At 40.5% G+C, this 20,326-nt stretch overlaps 3 protein-coding genes across 3 annotated transcripts in view; 2 read left to right on the top strand and 1 right to left on the bottom strand.

Annotated features, from left to right (window-relative positions):
• Positions 1–20,326, top strand: part of LOC103114303 (cytochrome b-c1 complex subunit 10-like) — a 530,783-nt gene that overhangs the window by 129,358 nt on the left and 381,099 nt on the right. The gene's annotated exons all lie outside the window — the stretch shown is intronic.
• On the bottom strand, positions 1,380–18,967 carry TRA2A (transformer 2 alpha homolog). Its single transcript, XM_007523956.3, has 8 exons — positions 18,760–18,967; positions 9,609–9,742; positions 8,537–8,702; positions 6,900–7,088; positions 4,008–4,123; positions 3,210–3,335; positions 2,337–2,404; positions 1,380–2,226 (listed from the first exon to the last, which is right to left on the bottom strand). The coding sequence occupies exons 1-8, from the start codon at positions 18,793–18,795 to the stop codon at positions 2,216–2,218; spliced, it is 846 nt and encodes a 281-aa protein (XP_007524018.1). The 5' UTR covers positions 18,796–18,967; the 3' UTR covers positions 1,380–2,215.
• LOC132539889 (ribosomal large subunit pseudouridine synthase B-like) lies at positions 18,027–19,690 on the top strand. Its single transcript, XM_060196100.1, has 2 exons — positions 18,027–18,621; positions 19,552–19,690. The coding sequence occupies exons 1-2, from the start codon at positions 18,139–18,141 to the stop codon at positions 19,573–19,575; spliced, it is 507 nt and encodes a 168-aa protein (XP_060052083.1). The 5' UTR covers positions 18,027–18,138; the 3' UTR covers positions 19,576–19,690.

Here is a 20,326-nt window from a genome sequence, read left to right as displayed (position 1 = left end):
TATTGTTGTAGTTATTGATGTCGTCGTTGTTGGATAGGGCAGAGAGAAATGGGGAGAGGATAGGAAGACAAGAGAGGGAGAGAAAGATAGACAGACACCTGCAGACCTGCTTCACCGCTTGTGAAGTGACTCCTGTGCAGGGGGGCTCGAACCGAGGTCCTTACTCTGGTCCTTGCACTTTGCGCCTTGTGCGTTTAACCTGTTGTGCTACTGCCTGACCCCCCAAAGTATCTTTCTTTTTAAAACTATTCCCTTTTGTTGCCCTTGTTGTTTTATTGTAGTTATTACTGATGTCATTGTTGTTGGGTAAGACAGGGATGGAGAGAGAGACAGAGGAAAGACACCTGCTTCACCACTTGTGAAGCGACTGCCCTGCAGGTGGGGATCTGGGGGCTCGAACCCAGATCCTTATGCCAGTCCTTGTGCTTGGTGCCACCTGCACTTAACCTGCTGCGCTACCGCCCGACTCCCGGCATCTTACTTTTATGTATTTTTTAGAGTCAGAGGAGAAGGGAGAGGGAAACAGGCCACACCATCAAAGCTTTGGTGGGGGCTGGATTTGAACCTGGGTCACATACATGGCAAAGCAGCACACTACCCAAGTGTCAACCCACTTTTATTATTTTTTGCCACTAGAATTATTACTGGGACTTCATGTCTGTACGATGCCACGTTCCTGGTGGCCCTTTTCCCCTCTTCTTTTTAAAGATTTTATTTATGAGAAAGATAGGAGGAAAGGAAGAAACAGCCATCACTCTGGTACATGTGCTGCTGGGGATCAAACTCAGGACCTCATGCTTGAGAATCTAATGCTTTATCTACTGTGCCATCTCCGGACCACCTTCTTATTTTAAAAGGTGTTTTGTTTATTTAATAATGAGAAAGAAAGAAGAGAAAGAACCAGCCATCACTTTGGTACATGTGCTGTCGGGACTGAACTCAGGACCTCATGCTTAGAGTCAGTGCCTTAGCCACTGTGCCACCTCCTGGACCACGTTTTTTTTTTTTTTTTTTTTTTAAAGAATTTATTTATTCATGAGAAAGTTTGCATGCTGTGTGATCTAAGCACTAATAGCTTATAATGTTAGGAACATTCCCTTTATTAAACATAAGTATCTTTAAAATATTATTTGTAACTTTTCTAGAGGCCAGAGGATATTTTATATGGTGAGCACATGTCTTATTAAGTGTAAAGACAGAGAAACCTGACCACCTAGGAGCACTGTGAACAGCATAAAGGGCATAGGGGAAAGGAGACAGACATGGCGCCTGTCTCTCTTTTCTCTGAAGTAAAATTAATGAAAGACTTGACCAGAGGAGTAGTAGAGTGATACATGCAAGAAAAGCCCACATACATATCTCAAAAAACAAAACAGCAATCCCATTATCAAAGAAATTAACTTTTATTTGAAAGGAAACTACTTTTCCCCAAACATACCTTCTAAGGGCTCATTTTATACAACAGGCTTCTTTCACCTATATCCCAATACCAAAATTTCTAACAGCAAAGTATACAATTGTTCTAGGTAATAAATAAGGGTTGTTGTCCTTCACTGATTCAGGGAATACTTAAAACTTCAGCACACACACGCGCGCGCGCGCACACATACACACACACACAAAATCACTTTGTAAATTTTAACAGGTGGATCTTAAATATTACACGTTTGTAGGAGCCCACAAGCTTTTCTCTTCAATATCTGGAATTAAAAAATACCATTCTTCAAGAGAACTGACCAAGTATTTTTTTCCCTTTTAGCTCCAAATGTTCTACACCAAAACTATTTGCTCTGTGCCACCCCTGGCACATGACATGGCTGAACTACTACTTTATGTGTTACTTCTTCTCCAATAGAAAAACCAAAAAGTTGATCATAAATCCAAATCTCTAATACAACGTCTAATATGATCTCAAGAGAAGATTTAAAAAAAGACTATCTTCTTCCTCTGATTAACTAGAAGTCAAATTATTGTGAAAGAAAAAAATCATTTACAAAGCATAACAGAGTTTCTTTTCAAACTCAAGATGTTTAACTACTTAAAATGGGTGGAGAAAAGTAATACGATTGACAAAGTGTAGATGGCTAAATCAAAGTTTTTTTTTTTCCCAAGACACAAGAAAAATTATAAGTTTGGGGGAAATCCAGATTTAAACAAAAACAAGACAAAAAATAATAATAATCAAGAGACATCCTCAACCACACTCTTCTGTTTGTCAATAGCGTCCTGAAAAAGAACAAGAAAAAAGTTAAAAACTAAGTCATGATATACATCAATTTTGTAAAACCATTATTTAAAAGTGGAGTTTTAAATGCTACAAAAGAAAGTGTACATACTTGGGCTGTAAGAACGAGATCTTGACCGTGATCTATATCGACTATAGTAAGGAGAAGGTGATCTTCTTCTGTAATAAAGAAACGTTATTTGGTATACACTTAAGTCTTCCACTGAGACAAATGAAAGCAAATACAGGGGGACAGGTACACTGGTTGAGTACACATTTTACCATTTTTACCATGCAGAAAGACCCAGATTTGAGCTCCTGCTCCCCACCTGTAGGGCGAAGCCTAATAAGCAGTGAAGCAAGTCTATAGGTGTCTATCTCCCCGCCGCACCCCCAGTTTCTCTCATTACTATCAAACAAAAAAGAAGGGCCAGGCAGTGGCACACCTGGTTAAGTGCTCACATTACAGTGCACAAGGACCCAGGTTCAAACCCCTGGTCCCCACTGCAGGGAGAAAGCTTCACGAGTGGTGAAGCAGTACTGCAGATGTTGCTCTCTCCCTCTCTCTTCTTCCCCTCTCAATTACTCTCAGTCTCTATCCAATAATAAATAAAAATAAGAAAAAACAAAAAACTATTTTAGGCTGGAAACACAGCGTAATGGTTATGTAAAACATCTTTCATGCCTGAGGTTCTGAGATCCCAGGTTTTAATTCCCAGCATCACTATAAACCAGAGCTGAGTAGTTCTGGTAAGAAAAGAAAAGAAAAAGGGAAAGAGAAGAAAGGAGGGAGGGAAGGGAGTGGGAAGAAAGGAGAGAAAGGAAAAAAAAAAAAGAAATTCTATTTTATGTCTCCCTTCCCTTCCCTTTAGAGGAAATTAAATTTATTAATAAAATTAATTAAATTTTAAGACATTTCAAAACAAAACTTGAAAATATCAGCTATCATTTAAATTAGAATAGAAATTACAAACCAAAACATTACCTGTATCTGTAATCATAGTCTTCATATCTGTCATATCCACGATCATATCCTCTATCATAGTAAGATTCTCGACGTCTGCCACCACCTCCTCCTCCACCACCGCCACCACCGCCTCCACCACCACTACTACAAAGGGTAAAAAAAAGTCAAATTGTATGCCAGTGTAATTATTTTTACAGAATAAGTTAACAGGACAGGCACAGATGGCATAACCGAGGCTCTCATGCCTGAGGCAAAAAAAAAAAAAAGCCCCAGGTTCAATTCCCAGCACCACCATAAACCAGAGCTGAGCAGTGCTCATATACCAGACAAACATACCAATATAAGCAATGTAATAGTAAGTCCCATGACATTTTGCTTTAACTTATTCAAGAATATCAAGTAATTGCTGAAAACCCCTCCAAACTGTAATAGTACTGTCCCAACTCAACAGCTTTTCAACTTTTGAACATAGTGATCTGGGAGGTGGTTCAGTGGCTAGAGCCTAAGATTTGCACATATGAGCCCCATGCACATGCCAGCAGTACTCTAGTCTCATTCGCTCTCATAAAATAAAGAGGCCTTAAAACAAGCCACCAACCTTGAACACTAAAGAGAATTACTATATACTGCTATCAAGCACTGAAATAAGTCTTCTGTAGTGAGTTTAAAACACTATGCCCCTTTCCCGTTGTTTTCACAACTCTTTATTTTAATGAAAATTAAATATATTCCTTTTTTCACTCAAGAGAAAAAATGCACATATTGTTGGTAGGTTTCTGGCTCTTTTAGTTTAGTGTAGGAAATCAGAAATCTTACTGAGTTGGTCTGCCCATGTAGATGCCTGGTGTAGGGGTGTGTGCTCTTTTGGTGATAGAATAATCCACGCGAATTCTTCTACCATCCAGCTCCATTCCATTTGCTCTTTCCATAGCCTTTAAAGAAGAGGTACAGAAGCCATGCATAATTTATGATGCATTAAGAACAGAAGCACAGGGGCCGGGTGGTGGTGCACCTGGTTGAGCGCACATGTTACAACGCGCAAGGACCCAGGTTCGAGTCCCCGGTTGCCACCTGCAGGGGGAAAGCTTCACGAGTGGTGTCTCTCTTCCTTTCTACCCCCCTTCCCTCTTGATTTCTAAAAAAAGACCAGAAACACAAATTCCCCAGATGAAACTTTAATAATTAGAGTCACCCCAAGTCACTAACACCCACAGCTGAGGTGCCCTGGTAGGAAAACAAAAGCTAATGCACACTTACGGAGGGGTTATAAAGAGTAGGAGCACCTATAAACAAAAGGAACTGTCTAATAAAAGTCTGCCTAACTCAGGCTGTAGAAGTCAGTTTTAGACTGGCCAACTCAAAGCAGAAACGACAACTTAGTAAACATTCAATTCAAAGGCAGGAATGTCATTCCTTATGGTAACATATTGCTACTTAGTGAACCCCAAATAAATGTACCTGTATCTCTATATATTGCAGCTCATAATTTCCCCCCACTGTTGTTGCTGTTATTGTTGTTGGAAGGGAACAGAGAAGCTGAGAGAGATGGGGAAGAAAAAGACACCTGCAGACCTGCTCCACCATTTGTGAAGCAACCCCCATGAAGGTGGGGAGCTGGGGGCTCAAACTGGGATCCTACTGCCTGCCCCCCTGTAGCTCAATGAGGTAGGTAGAATCTTGATAAGACAAATATCACATTAAAAACCAAATATACCAAACACAATTTTAGTTGTGTTGTTTGTATTCTGCAACATTCACATCAGGTGAGCTATTTCCAAATTCACACCTTTATCTTTTGACTGAGATTAGGAATAATAGCAATAACAACAACTACAGCATCACAAATGTCACGGGGGTGGGGTGGGGTACCTGGGTGGTGGTGCACCTGGTTGAGTACACATTACAATATGCAGGGATCCAGGTCTGAGCCCCTCATCCCCACCTGCAGGGGGAAGGAAGGCTCTGCAAGTGGTGAAGCATTGCTGAAGGTGTTCTCTATCTCTCCCTATCTATTTCTAGCTATCTCTATCCAATAGGTAAATAAAGATAACTTAAAAAAAAAATGTCCAGTGGGGGTAGATAGCATAATGGTTATGAAGAGACTCATAACTGAAGCTTCAAAGTCCTAGGTTCAAATCCCCACACTACCATAAGCTAGAGCTGAACAGTGTTCCGGTGTTAAAAGTTCAAACACAGTAAAAAGTTCAAATGGTGACTTGGATCTAGCCATATCTAAAATTCATAATCCTTCTGAATTTAGAGCCATGTAAGCCAAACTCATGAGGTAAGATGATTCTGAGTTGGATACAGCATCTATTATTCCCTTATACATATGTATCTTAACAACTTGAATGAACATGTTAATTATACATCTTCCACTATGCCTCCATTCTTATTAAAAAATATTTTGAGGGAATTGGGCGGTAGTGCAGTGAGTTAAGTGCAGGTGGCGCAAAGCGTGCAAGGACTGGCCTATGGATCCCAGTCCGAGCCCAGGGCTCCCCACCTGTAGGGGAGTCACTTCACAGGTGCTGAAGCAGGTCTGCAGGTATCTATCTTTCTCTCCCCCTCCTCTCTCCATTTCTCTCTGTCCTATACAAGAACGCTGACATCAATAACAATAATAACTACAATAATAATAAAAAATAAGGGCAACAAAAGGGAAAAATAAATACATAAAAAATATAAAAAACAAGATAAAATTGCATTAAAATATTTTGGATAGAGACAGTAATTGGGGGGGGATAGTGAGGGGGTAGACAGACAGAGACAGATCTGCAGCAATTTCACCACTTGTGATGCTTCCCTCCTGCAGGGGGGGATGGGGGCTTGAACTTGGGCTCTAAGCCCCCCACATTACTGATATCTGGAGGCTCAATTCTAATGTGAGTGCCCATGGTCTGCATTGTAGAATGTTTAGTAGCATACCTGAACTCCCCACCCCCAAAGAATCATTTTTATTATGACTGTTTATGTTGTGATCTAACCACTAAACAAGGACTTATCGCAACTGAAACTGTAAAGTGGCACAAAATCATTTAAGGTTTGATAAAACTTACTTAAATTTCAAATTCCATAAAATGGATTTCTTTCTTTTTTGCTTTCCCTGGCTCAGTAGAGCTCCATTGCTTCTAATGGCCATTTCCCAACCCTTTTGATTCTTTTTAACTTAAAAACAGTTAACTTTACAAGGCCAGATTTCAACTAGAATATGTCTATACCAGAAACTAGCCTATGAAGATGGTTGTTCTAATTTTAATAAGAGTTTAGGTAAGATCAGAGAGTGAATGAAGACAAAATGTCTATGGAATTGGGAGTCTATCATTCAACCTTTTCTTTTTGCCTCCAGGGTTATTTGCTGGGGCTCGGTGCCTACACTCCGAATACACTACACCTGACCTGGTGTGGTCATCCCCCGCCACCCCCGTCATTACTGATGCTGCTGTTGTTGGATAGGACAGAAAAAAAGGGGGAGCAGACACCTGCAGACCTGCCTCACTGCTTGCAAAGCAACCCCCCTATAGGGGGGTCACCAGGGAGCTCAAACTGGGGATCCTTGCACTGGTCCTTGTGCTTCACACTATGTATGTGTGCTTAACCTGGTAAACTACAGCACGGTCCCCCATTAATCCAACTTTAATACTAACTCAATAAAAAAAAATCATGCACACCAGAAGATTCTCAACTGAATTATAAAAACAAAATTACCTCCTTTGAGTCATCTATTCTCTCAAAATAAACAAAAGCAAATCCTCGTGATCTTCCAGTTCGCTGATCATAAACCACATTGACACCACTCAATGGTCCGTATCGAGAAAACACTTCACGGAGATCTCTCTCTGTTGTGTACAAACTGAGACCAAACACTCCAAGACAAGTGTTGGGGTCTGGATTCGCCTGTTAAATAAAGTTTAAGCTCCAAATTAAAACACAGAAATTCCAAACACTTCATCTATACAAAAAGCATATATTGTTTTAAGTCAATTAGAATTAAGAATTTAATTCACAAGCGGTGAAGCAGGTTTGCAGGTGTCTATCTCCCCCCTTATTTCTCTCTCCTATCCAACAGCGATGACAATAATAATTACAACAATAAAACAACAAGGGCAACAAAAGGGAATAAATAAATATAAGAAATAAGAATTTAAGAAAAAAATAGTGAACTGTATTTTATAGGTTATGATACACCCAGGACTTCTTTGGAACATAAATTTTTAAAAAAATATTTATTTTCCCCTTTGTTGCCCTTGTTTTTTATTGTTGTTTTTTATGTTGTTGTTAGATAGGAAAGAGAACTGGAGAGAGGAGGGGAAGACAGAGGGGGAGAGAAAGAGAAGACACCTGCAGACCTGCTTCACCGCCTGTGAAGCAACTCCCCTACAGGTGGGGAGCCGGGGGCTTAAACCAGGATCTTTGCGCTTTGCGCCACCTGCACTACCACCCAACTCCCTGGAATATAAATTTATGCTTCCAGATTCAGGGTCCTTACTCACTCACTATACCACCTCCTGGACCCCCAATTTATTATTTTTTAGTTGTGTGAAAGAATGTCAGAAGGACACTGCTCAATTCTAGTAATAAAATGGTGCCAAGGTTTGAACCTGCAGATTCTAGGGTAGCAGACATGCATGCTCTGTGCTCTAAAAAGTTATCTCCCTGGGCCTGCTTCCACTCTTTCCTTTTTTTAAATATATCTATTTAAAAAAAATATTATCTTTTGTTTTATCTTTATTTAATGGATAGACAGCCAGAAATCTAGAGGGAAGGGGGAGATAGGGAGAGAAAAAGCTACCCACCACTCTTGCAAAGCTTTCCCCCTGTAGGTGGGGACCAGGGACTCGATTCTGGGTTTGAGTACACACTGTAACATATGCACTCAACATGGTGCACCAGCACCTGGCCCCTGCTTCCATTCTTTAGCATGGGCATTTCTTCCATGTTCTTACAATTCAGATGTAAAAACTTGTATGTATAGATTGGAAGACTTCGTTAAATAATCCCAGACTACAACAGTTACACAAAGAATGGTTCTCAGTATCACTTAAAATAATGATCTAACTCCCATAAAAACAAGATATGCCATAAGTATACACACAGAAAAGACAAAATAAGTCTTGGGGGCCGGGTGGTGGCGCACCTGGTTGAGTGTACATGCTACAATGCACAAGGACCCAGGTTCAAGCCCCTGGCCACCAATTGCAGGGGGAAAAGCCTCACAAGTCAGTGAAGCAGGGCTGTTGGTGTCTCTCTGTTCTCGTCACCCTCTGCCCTCTCCATTTCTGGCTGTTTCTATCTAATAAATAAAGATAAAAAAAAAAAAAAGTAGATAAAAATAAGCTACATACCCTACTGCCTGTATGTCTTCTCCGGTTCGACATTGGAGAATGACTTCGACTTCTTCGACGTCGGTATTCTGGTGTGTACGACCTACTTCGAGATCGTCTCCTATGAGAGTGAGAATGTGATCTGGATCGAGTATAACGTCTATGAGAATGTCTCCTTGACCTGGACCTTTGAGAAAAAGAAGGGGGGGGGGGAGTTATGTAAACAAACAGAGAATGGTAAAGTCAAAGATAAAAGAAATGAGTACAAATTCTTTTGAGGAAGGGTATTCTTCCTTTTGCTCTCTTTACTATTGTGTCTCCTTATTCTCAGTCTATCATTTCTTCTTTTTTAAAAAACATTTATTTTATTTATTTATTCCCTTTTGTTGCCCTTGTTGTTTTATTGTTGTAGTTATTATTGTTGTTGTCGTTGTTGGATAGGACAGAGAGAAATGGAGAGAGGAGGAGAGAAAGATAGACACCTGCAGACCTGCTTCACTGCCTGTGAAGCGACTCCCCTGCAGGTGGGGAGCTGGGGTTCGAACCGGGATCCTTATGCCGGCCCTTGTGCTTTGCACCACCTGCGCTTAACCCGCTGTGCTACAGCCCGACTCCCAGTCTATCATTTCTATATCCATTCTTTTACCACAATTAGAAGAAAACTTTGTGTCTTTGGTGACCTTTTCTTTAAATTTTAATTGCCACCAGTTATCGATGGGGCTTGGTGCCAGTACTATGAATCCATGGCTCCTAACGGCCAATTTTTATCTTTACAGGACTGAGAGAAATTGAGAGGGAAGGGAGAGGGAGAGGAAGACAGACACCTGAAGACCTGCTTCACATCTCATGAAGTGTCCTCTCTACAGGTAGATAAGGAGCAGGTGCGGGGAGGGGTGGTGTTGAACCCAGATCCTTGTGCATGGTGATAAGTGCTCTTAACCAAGTGCGGCACCACCCGACCCCCTTTTGGTGACATGTCTACACACAAGTGCAATAAAAATGAGTCTGTGAAAAAAACAAAACAAAACAAAAAAACAACTTTGTCCTGAAGGACCCAAGGGAAATCATTTTTTATGGATTATTTTAAACTCACCTGGATTTTGATCTTGATCGAGAATGGGATTCAGAGTGTTTAGAAACCCTTGAAGGACTACGAGATCCTGACCTGCTTTCTGATTTTACTCGAGCAGGTGTTCCAGTTGGAGATTTTGACTGAGAGCGAGACTCCTAACAAAGAAGACAGTATTACAAATGGCACTGGTCATGCAGATGCCTAACACCTAACATTTAAAGTACCGTAATTATTTATATTGATTGCTCCTGAAAAACAAATGGTTAGGTAACACCCTCCAGAAAAAATTTCAGCTCATTAATAACCCAATGTTAATACTGCTAACTGTCCTCAATTGTTCCCTACTTGAACCAGATCACCAATTCGCTATTAACTAAGTAATCATGCAAATTCATCTACAACTTGATCATACAGACACTGGAACATAAACCATACATTTACTTAACCTAGGACCCATTCATTCTTCCAGATTCTTTTAATTCTACTTCACTCTTGCTTTCTACTTCTCTTCATTCTTCATTGAGTTTTTCATCTTTCATACTTCGTGTATTCTTCCCCAATTCAAACAATTCAAAATAGCCTTAAAAAAATATTCAAGTGCTTCTATCTGACCAATCTTCTGTTCAAATTTTTCCCCCATTCAATTTTAATTTTCTGATCTTTAATACTTTTCATTAGCCTTCTTTTATCTTGATTTATCTTCCACATTCTTGGAAAAAACTCTTCAATTTCTTCACGAACATTAACCTTAATGGAAAAAGAACATTTAGTATATTTAAGCACGTGGGGATTATAAAACTCTGCTGGAGTTCAGAATGTTATCTACCAAATGGAAAAACCAGCAGGTGAAGTGCAAATAACTAGTTTATTTAAAAAAATAAAAAAAGCAATTTAATAATCTTTAAAATTGTTCAGAAGTCTAGTTCTTAATAAGAACTTACTGAATTTCTCTAAATGTTTTACCAATACTCTTTACCCTCCGCCCCTTTCACATCACCCTAGTTCCTAAAATGAACAATCTCAATATACTCAAGCATAAGTCTAACAATAATTCCCACATTTGTATTGTTTTTCCTTTACTAATCTGTAACCTGAAGATTCTTAGTGATCTTAAAGTTTTCACTAAGCCATGCTAAGATATAAATCAAAGCATCACGGGCTAAAATATTTTTACACACCCACCTAGACATAAATCATAGATCACACTATAAAATCACTAACATCTTCTTTAATCTTGTTTGATCATTATCTTTGGCCACCGAGATTTTATCAGAAAGGCATGTTTTGAAGGCAAACAATCATAATGGGGGGGGGGGGGGAAAGAGCACCACAATACAATACAAAAGAAAAACATGGGGAAGAAAAGTATAAAAGTCATACTTCCCCATGGCTTCAAAATTCCTACTATATGTATTCTTGCAATTGTGCCATTTAAAATCCTTGTAGCATAATGTACAAGAAGTCAAAAATTAAGATCATGGTCTTTATTTCTGATCTGAACTCTTTTGTTAATAGTTTTTGCATAATTTATGCATCTATGCATATTCCTTAGAATGAATGTATCCTGTGGTCCTGGAGGTGGCACAGTGGATAAAGCATCAGACTCTCAAGCATGAGGTCCTGAGTTCAATCCCCAGCAGCACATGTGCCAGGGTGATGTCTGGGTCTTTCTCTATCTTTCTCATGAATAAATAAATAAATCTTTAAAAAAAGTATCCTATTATCTTAAAAAAACAGCAGGCTTAAAAAATTAGTATCTGCAAGGCACTTATGACCAAAGTAGGATGAACAGTTTGGTTTCTGTTCATTTAAGCCTTTTATTAGTGTACAATTATCCCAATTTAGCACATGCCATAAGACTTATTATGAATTTCCTAAAAATTCTGTTTAATGCTAAAAGATATATTTTAAAAAGTACTAATGCCATTAGACCTATTCTTTTTGACTAAAACAAAACTGAAACTGTCATTTTTCTGAAGTTCAGTATCAGTTTTTTTTCCATTTAGCTGTTATAGTTAAGTCTCTGATCACCTTAGATGATCTCTAAGTTCCTGGACAGATAACTGCAATGCACACAACTTAGGCTTTTTAATTCATTCAAAAACTATAAAGGCAGTCTGGTTTAAAGAAAAAAAAAATATGGCTAGTTTGCTTATAATTAAATTCTCATAGATTGGTCCAATAAACTCATAAAACTATCTTCACTTCTTTTTGACTTTTGTCACCTCCAAGATAGATTCCTTGGCACAACATTTACCTATGCTATTACCGAATAGGAGTAGATGGAATAGCATTTTCAAGCATTATACATATCTGTTCAGAGGCTCTCAGATTATGAAACCTTTACTAAAACTCTTGAGTGTGAAGCATTCTAATGCATGACAAAAATGTATAAAATGGGGGCCAGGTGGTGGCGTACCTGGTTGAGTGCACATGTCACAGCGCGCAAGGACCCAGGTTCGCGCCCCTGGCCCCCACCTGCTGGGGGGGGAAGCTTCACAAGTGGTGAAGCAGTGCTGCAGGTGTCTGACTATCACCCCCTTCCCTCTCAATTTCTGACTGTCTCTATCCAGCAAATAAAGATAAAAAGGTATTCTCTCTTAAACAACATAATAGTTGCTGTAAATAACTTCTCAGGAATTAATGTAAACCAAGAGGACTTAGGACCTTTCAATTTATGATGCTTTTCTGACTAAAGGTTCTGGCGGGGGGGGGGGGGGGGGGGAAGAAGGAATGAAATTTCCTTTTAGTCTGCCAGCAAAGCTTTAAGTTATCTTTTCAAAAAGACATCAGCACTTTAAAAAGAAAGTTTGATTTGCATTATCCAGAGAGCCCAAAATTCCTAACTTCCTGTGTACATAACCCCTTTCAATTTTGGGGGTCCTAATAAGAACTGCACATTGAAACTGTAGCTCTTCCAATTCTTATATCAAGGGAATCTATGAATGCACTAGTTTCTTTATGAAATAATAACACCCTTAATTCCCTACCATTATAATTTTTAACCTCTAAAATCAGAGACTTAGCACAAAATAATTTTTAATTTCCAGAAATACTGTTTCTGGAAACATTTTACCAAGTTATTTGGTAAGATACATACTTTTTAACCAAAATATTACTACCATTTAAAGAACAGGAAGCTTAAGAGTCTTCTCACAGAAAATTTATAAGGTGGTACCAAATTAATATCATTTTCACTACACTGCATTAGAAGCTAGGCTACAATAAGCCTTTGTTAATGAATACTACAGTATCCTTTGTTTTCATTCTTTCAACTGAATTATTCAGAATCTGAAGAATGAAATGAAATTGTCAACAGAAAAATAAATACTGAGAATGGGTGCTCTATTGCACTTGAATACATCTAATCTACTCTTAAAACTGTTCAGTCAAGAAATCCCACAAATTCCTCAGTAACCCATTTCTAGACCCAACAACTATTTATAATATGCTTTCTGGTGGAAAAAAGTAAATCAATGACTTAGCCAAGTCTACATGAGTTTTAACAAATTTTAAATACATCGTCATTCTATCTTGCCTACTCTAAGCCAGAAGTCAGATCGCTTCACATGACAGAATACTTTACCAGCATTTGCTGTACTATAAAAGTAATTCTAGTGGCCCAAGAGGTTGAGTAGTGCATAAGAGTTTAGACACTGCCAAAAAATAGTTAACTATGAATAATACTAAGAAAGAAAAATACTAATGAAGTATCAAGTACAAGCAGTCTAAGAACCAACTGTCTTTTCTGTGTTAAAAAACATACCACCCATTTTTTTTTAATTGGGAAAAGGGGTTATTAAATATATGCACACACTGTTGCAGAATGCAATCACTTTCACAGCAAGCCATATCTGGCAGTGTCCTTTAATACAGCTAGCATATATAGATGGAAGGAGAAAATCCAACATGCTACTTAAAGCCTGTTAAACTAAGATAAAGCTACAACCCAATCTACAGGTAAACTCTATGCCAAGTAATAATGAGATGTTTACAAATTCAAGCCTTCATGAATGGCAGCATCTAAGCTTTCTTTTCTTTTAAGTCATTTTTTAAAAAAAAGAATCATCTCATTTATGAAATTGAGAGGGAAGGGGGAGTAAAAAAAACACCTGCAGCACTGCTTCACCACTTGCAAAGCTTTCCCTTTGCAGGTGTGTGTGTTGGGGAAGCACGCTTGAACCCAGGTCATTCATTGCACATTGTAACATATGCTCAACAGAAAGCATCTAAACTTTTTCTTTTTTTTCTCTCACCTCCAGTGCTGGGGCCTGCACTATGAATTCACTGTACCTACAGCCTTTTAAATTTTATTTTATTGGCTAGGACAGAGAGAAATAGACACCAGCTTCACTTGTGTGAAGTGACCCCCGTCCCTGCAGGTGGTGAGCTGGGGTCTTGAACCTGGGTCCTTACGCCTGGTGCACCTGGTGTGCCACTGCCAGCCCCCCAATTTTCTTAAAATATATTTTCCCACTACTTTTTGAAGTAGGAAATATATTTCATTTATTTACATGTTATCTAGAGTACATCTATGTTTCATAGCAATACTACTCAAGTTACCCAAATAACTTTTACTGTACTAAGAAATTACTTTTTTTTAGGACTCGTAAGAAATCTTGTATAACTGCTTGACTTTTTTAAAACAAACAAAAACATCAGTAATTTAAGTGACATCTGTATGCTGCCAGAATAAAGGTGGACCCCATCTTTTGAATTTATAAGGACTAGAATATTTACCTATATTATATTAACTAAAAAAACCACAAACATGTTACAGCTTTCTCTACCTAGATTATCTTCTAGTGCTAAAAGTGCTTACCAATCTTAAAAACAAACACGGAGGACTATAAAACCTTAAAGTTTCATGAGTAACTTAGGTCACTCACATCTTTGGTGAAAACCAGGAGAACAAGATTAGTCCTTAAGTAGGAAGGGGAAACTACATTTTCTTTTGCTTCAAAAAAAGAAAAAGAAAGTGTGACAGAACCAAAGCTGGCAAATGGGATGTTGAGGACCAAATTCATTTAAAGCACTGTGCCACCTCTTGAGCTGCCACTTTCCTTTATTATTCCTCAAATGTTTGCTGCTTCTTGCCCCATATGGCCTTTACTATTCTCTCACACTTCCACTTTTGTCCCACTAATCTATTAGGAAATGTGTAAACCTCAGTGTATCTTACTGAGCAAGAGAAAACTCCCAGGATAAATCACTTGATGCCCAAGCACTCACAAGTTCCCAGGCAAGTTATAGGAAACTTGTGCTTCTTTCACAGTCACTTCAAAAGATGACATGTTATTATACTGGTTAGATTTTTGTATTTTTTTTTTTTAAAAAGACTTTTACCCCTAAATATTTCTTGGCATTATTTACATTCCCCCTAGTATTTGTGAAGAGCACCAAAATTTTGCAAGAAAAAAAAAAAATCAAGGGCCGGGTGGTGGCGCACCTGGTTGAGTGCACATGTTACAGAGCACAAGGACCTGGGTTCAAGCCCTCTTGCCACCTACAGGGGGAAAGCTTCACAAGTGGTGGAGCAGTGCTGCAGGTCTCGGGGTCTGTCTGTCTCTCTCCCCCTTCCTTCCTTCTTGGTTCCTGGCTGTTTCTATTCAAAAAACAAAAATAATAATAATAATAATAAAAAAGGGAAAACATCTAATTTTAGTGGAAGTTATGTTACAGCTAAGATGCCAACCTCACCCTCAGCTCCAAAAGATATTTTACTTGCGGCCTGCAAGGTGGTACAAGAGTAGGCACAGTGCTATAATCAAATGGATGAGTTCCTGAGTTAAATTTTAGGTACTGCATATGCCAGAGTGGTGCTGTGTGTGTATACAGTTTAATGTTGATTCAATATTTATGGGTCCCAAGAAAATTACCTTAAGAAATTATTATTCTAAAAAAAAAAAAAAAAGAAATTATTATTCTAGTGGCACTGTTTCCCTGGATCTCCTGAAAAAAAAAATCTCATTTAATTTTTTAAAAAAACTTTCATTTTAAGGAGATACAGAGGTCCAGCGCTATACTCAGCTTATAGTGCAGCTGGGGATTCAACTTGAGATCAAGGCCTCAGGCATCAAAGTGTTCGTATAACCATCAAGCTGTCTCCCAGCCCCCTCACCCCTTTTAAAAATAAAGACAAGGCAGAAAGGCAGAGGGTGAGAGACCACAGCACCAGTTTCCTTTAATGCAGTGGGCTCTGGGCTCAAAACCTGTGTTGTATACAAGGCAGAGCAGAACTCTATCCAAGTGTGCTATTTTGCTGACCTGAAAAATCTCTCTTTACACCCTACCTGTTTTAGATAATTTTTTTTTTAACTTCCTTCATCAATTACTTCAAGTTTGTCCTATTATTCAAGTACCAGTTTCTGTGTTTGCTAAAAAACCCTTTCATTAAGTTACTTCCAGAATTATGACTCTTGTACTTTGGTGCATACTGGATTAAATTTAAATTCTTAAGCCTAGAATTTAAAACTTATTACCAAATCTCCCATCTCTGCTACACTCACACAACATTCATTTTCCTAATCACAAGATCCAGTGCAAGTTTTACATACTAGGTAAAGCTTTCCCTCTCCCTTAGGCTCACAAAGGGTTCCATTTTCTGAACTCCTTATTAATGCTACCAAACAACCTGATTATATACTTACTTTTACCCAGATCTGAGCAGTCAACCATTTCAAATTAGATTCCAAGTACTTGTTTCTTTTAAAATTTTCATATTTACTTATTTTCCCTTTTGTTGCCCTTGATTTTTTTTTCATTGTTGTTACTGATGTTGTTGTTGGATAGGACGAGAGAAATGGAGAGGAGGGGAAGACAGAGAGGGCTTGAGAAAGACACCTGCAGACCTGCTCACCACTTGTGAAGCGATCCCCGCAGCAGGTGGGGAGCGGAGCCAGGCCTCGAGCTGGTATCTCTAAACGCTTGGCTCCATGTGCGCTTAACACGCTGCACCACAGCCCGATTTCCTCAAGTACTTGTTTCATCAAGAAAGCTCAGTGTTTACTAAATACTATTTTATCTCAGGGAAGAAGGGATTTTGGATGGATAGCTGATAGGTTATATATATATATATTCCAGCCAACTGGAATTCCTATCCTAAAGTTCTTTAAAAGTGGAAGTGGCATTAGTGAAAAATTAAAATCCAGTAACTCTTTTTTTAAAAAGCAAATTCCACTAATGGTTTTGAGACACTTAAGTGGCTCACTTTTTACAAAAGTAAATCAGAATATATGCAGCATAGGGCACGTATGCAATGAGCAATGGACTGGAACAGGCACATCCCAGATTCTGGGCTGCATGATCTTCTGACCTGGATTTTAATTTTCAAACTTGCAAAGCACATTAGCAGTTGCAAGACTGTAAACAGTAATTCAGTGTTTCTTCTAACTTGTTTTTAACAATTTTAAAAAAGTACTCAGACGTTGTCAGCATAAAGGAATCTTCTTGAAAATTCCGTTAAAAGTTTCTCTAAGTAGCCATTACTTTTATATATATATTTGGGTATAAAGACAGCAACTGCATTCGATAACTTCAAAAGCTGCTTTGTTTAGCAGATTAAAAAGATCACGTAAGTTTAAATGCACTTGAGTACCAAGTGTGAAAAAGTACTGTCTAAGGCTATAAGCATGATACAGAGAGGTGGAGATTAAAAAAAAAAAAATCTGATAACCGGTTTTAATACGTTATACATATTAACTTAAAATTGGGCTGGAATCTTAAAACTTACACTTCTTAGTGGGTGGTAACTTCCTAGAGAACTCACTCCTTTCTTGAGCTTTATTTTTTTATTCAGCATTATTTTTTTATTACACGATTTTTAAAAAATGTCATCGGGAAAATCAATACCCCCTCCGGAGAAAGGAGAATAACTTACGACTGTGCTCCACATTTGGGTTTTTAACCTACTTTAAACCTTTCCTCCAAAAGAACACAGAGCTCAGACGATTTAGCTGTCTGGTTCCGGGTGTTGGTAAGAGACACAACTCCTTGCCTCCAGCACTGGCGTTTTCCGATGCGTTTCCCGTGGTGACTAGAATCCCAACGCAACAGGAGCACGCTGCCTGGGGACTGGCTTTCTCTTCCCGGCCTCACTCGCACCTATTTCCACTACGAAGGTAACTAACCCGGGAAATAAAAACCCAGGGCACAGCAACAAAGCGTCCCGGACCACGTAGCTGTGTGTTCATGCTCATCCCTGGGCCCCCTTCGCCAGGGAAGCGGTCGACAACTGCGAGGGCGCCTTTAACTTCCAGATTATAGGTTTCTGAGTTAGCACATAAACTGACTCATTTTAAAATACTGAGCAAACCCCCCCCCCCAAAAAAAAAGATGTGTCATATAAGATTAGGATAGGAGATTCTGTCACTTTTTTAATCATCATCATCATTTTTTTTTTTTTTTAGGCTAAAAACCTGTAAAGGAGTGGGTCAAGTTTTAGATGAAGATCATCGGAAGAAAAGCATCAGGAAGTTGAGACATAGGGGGGGGGTGTCCCCCTCTCCCCCCAACGTCAAGAAATCAGAAAAACAAGGCTCGATGTTATTGCATGTCCCCTCTTACTGAAGGGAATGCAAAGTCGGGAGCAGAGGCAAGGCAAGGCAAGGCAGGGCAGGAAAAAGGAAAGGGAAAAGAGAGGGAAGGGGAGGCGAGGCGAGGCAAGCACAAGGGGCTCGCGGCACAGGCCCGTCCAGCTCGCCCCGCCGTCAACCTCACGGACGCGACGGGGCCGCCCGGCCACGCGCACGTCGGGCCCCGAGGCCCCGGGCGGGGCGGACCTACCGCTCGGCGGCCGCAGGGGAAACTCCCGCCCCGTCGCGCCCCGGACTCTCACCGCAAAGGACCGAGCGGCTGCCGGGCGGGGGCCCGGGCAGGGAGCGCGCGCGGCGAGGGGCGCCGGACCCAGAGTCCGGGTGCCAACCAGCCTCCAGAGAAAAACAACAACAACAACAACAACAACAAGGGGGCGGGGGTGGGAGGATTCCCCCGTGGCGTCTGGGGAAGGACTGGAACCCAGAAGCCATCTTGGGAGGTGAGGAAGTAACCGCCGCGGCTGCAGAGGCGGCTCCCCGCAGGACACCCCGCCAACCCCGCCCGACCGCGCCGCTTCCGGTGAAACCCCGAGGAATTGGGCCGCCGCCGGAGACGGCTCCCGCGGCTTTGTACTCACTCTGCCCTCGAAGTTGTTCTCCTCTATGTCACTCATGGCGGCCAGACGCTCCTCAGCACTAGATTAAGAGACAAGACTCGGCTCGAGGGCCGACGGCCTAACCAACTGCTGGCTGGACCGTGGGGAGGAAGAAAGAGTCGGCAACCACTGCCGCTCCGCTCCACTCCCGCTCGGTCGCAGGCTCCTGCAAAATGGCGCCGCCTCGGCCACAAATCCTCAGGCCTCCCTAGGGTGTGTCGTTCCGTGACGTTGCGAAGCCACGCCCCCGCGAGGCCTTGTGGCCGCCCGCCCTGCCCCGCGGGGTAGTTCGGCGCGCAGACCTCCGCAGTCAACTTACCGCCAGGGCGGGGTGTGGGGGGGCGGGGCTTGGAATATATATATATTTTTTCTTGGACTTTAAAAATTATATATTTTATTTGTTTTTCAGATAACCTTGGTTTACAAGACTATATGTTTTAGAAGTACAATTTTCTGGTTTTTTTTTTAAGAAAGGATTAATTAACAAAACCATAGGGTAGGAGGGGTACAACTCCACACAATTCCCACCGCCCAATCTCCATATTCCACCCCCTCCCCTGATAGCTTTCCCATTCTCTATCCCTCTGGGAGCATGGACCCAGGGTCATTGTGGGTTGCAGAAGGTAGAAGGTCTGGCTTCTGTAATTGCTTCCCGGCTGAACATGGGCGTTGACTGGTCGGTCCATACTCCCAGTCTGCCTCTCTCTTGGGGCTTGGAATATTTCTGTCACCAGACGAATTTTTATTAATCTTGGCTTCTTCTTCTTTTTTTAGTTCATTAAGAAAAAACGGATTTAGGAGGTGGTGCAGTGGATAAAGCATCAGACTCTCAAGCATGAGGTCCTGAGTTCAATTCCCCGCAGCACATGTACCAGGGTGATGCCTGTTTCTTTCTCCTCCTATGTTTCTCATTAATAAAATCTTTTAAAAAAAAAAAATGGTCCAGGAGGTGGCGCAGTGGGTAAAGCATCGGACTCCCAAACATGAGATCCTGAGTTCAATCCCCAGCTGCACATGTATCAGAGTGATGCCTGGTTCTTTCTCTCTCTTCCTATGTTTCTCATTAATGAATAAATAAAATAATAAAAAAACGGATTTAAGAGGGGGGGGGTAGATAACATAATGTTTATGCAAACAGACTCTCATGCCTGAGGTTACAAAGTTCCAGGTTCAATCCCCTGAACTACCATAAGTCAGAGCTGAGCTGTGCTCTGGTTAAAAAAAGGGGCAGAAGGTAAATAGCATAATGCTTATGCAAACAGACTCTCATGCCTGAGGCTCCAGAGTTCCAGGTTCAATCCCCTGCACCACCATAAGCCAGAGTTGAACAGTGCTCTGATTAAAAAAAAAAAGGATTTAATAGTGATTTACAAGATCATAAGGTAATAGGATATAGTTCCACACCATTCCCACCACCAAAGTTCTGTGCCCTCACCCCCACCGAGGGGAATCACCATCGGATTCTCAGCGCTGGCCTATGAAAGGTTTTGCAAGTTGTGCGGTCCAGGAGCTGGCACGGTGGGTAGGGTGCTGGACTCTCAAGTGCATG

Source organism: Erinaceus europaeus, chromosome 8 (genome assembly GCF_950295315.1).
Source record: "Erinaceus europaeus chromosome 8, mEriEur2.1, whole genome shotgun sequence".
NCBI classification, from domain to species: domain Eukaryota; kingdom Metazoa; phylum Chordata; class Mammalia; order Eulipotyphla; family Erinaceidae; genus Erinaceus; species Erinaceus europaeus.
This window is presented reverse-complemented; position numbering and strand designations above follow the sequence as displayed.

What these genes read in the sequence shown, in the direction of transcription:
- LOC132539889 (XM_060196100.1), top strand. Translation starts at nt 18,139, where the DNA reads ATGTCCCCTCTTACTGAAGGGAATGCAAAGTCGGGAGCAGAGGCAAGG. An exon ending in CCCAGAAGCCATCTTGGGAG is followed by an intron (nt 18,622 to 19,551) that starts GTGAGGAAGTAA and finishes TTCTTTTTTTAG; the next exon opens with TTCATTAAGAAAAAACGGAT.
- TRA2A (XM_007523956.3), bottom strand. Translation starts at nt 18,795, where the DNA reads ATGAGTGACATAGAGGAGAACAACTTCGAGGGCAGA. An exon ending in GAAGACATACAGGCAGTAGG is followed by an intron (nt 7,089 to 8,536) that starts GTATGTAGCTTA and finishes TTTATTTAACAG; the next exon opens with GCGAATCCAGACCCCAACAC. An exon ending in GACTATGATTACAGATACAG is followed by an intron (nt 2,405 to 3,209) that starts GTAATGTTTTGG and finishes TCTTTATTACAG; the next exon opens with AAGAAGATCACCTTCTCCTT.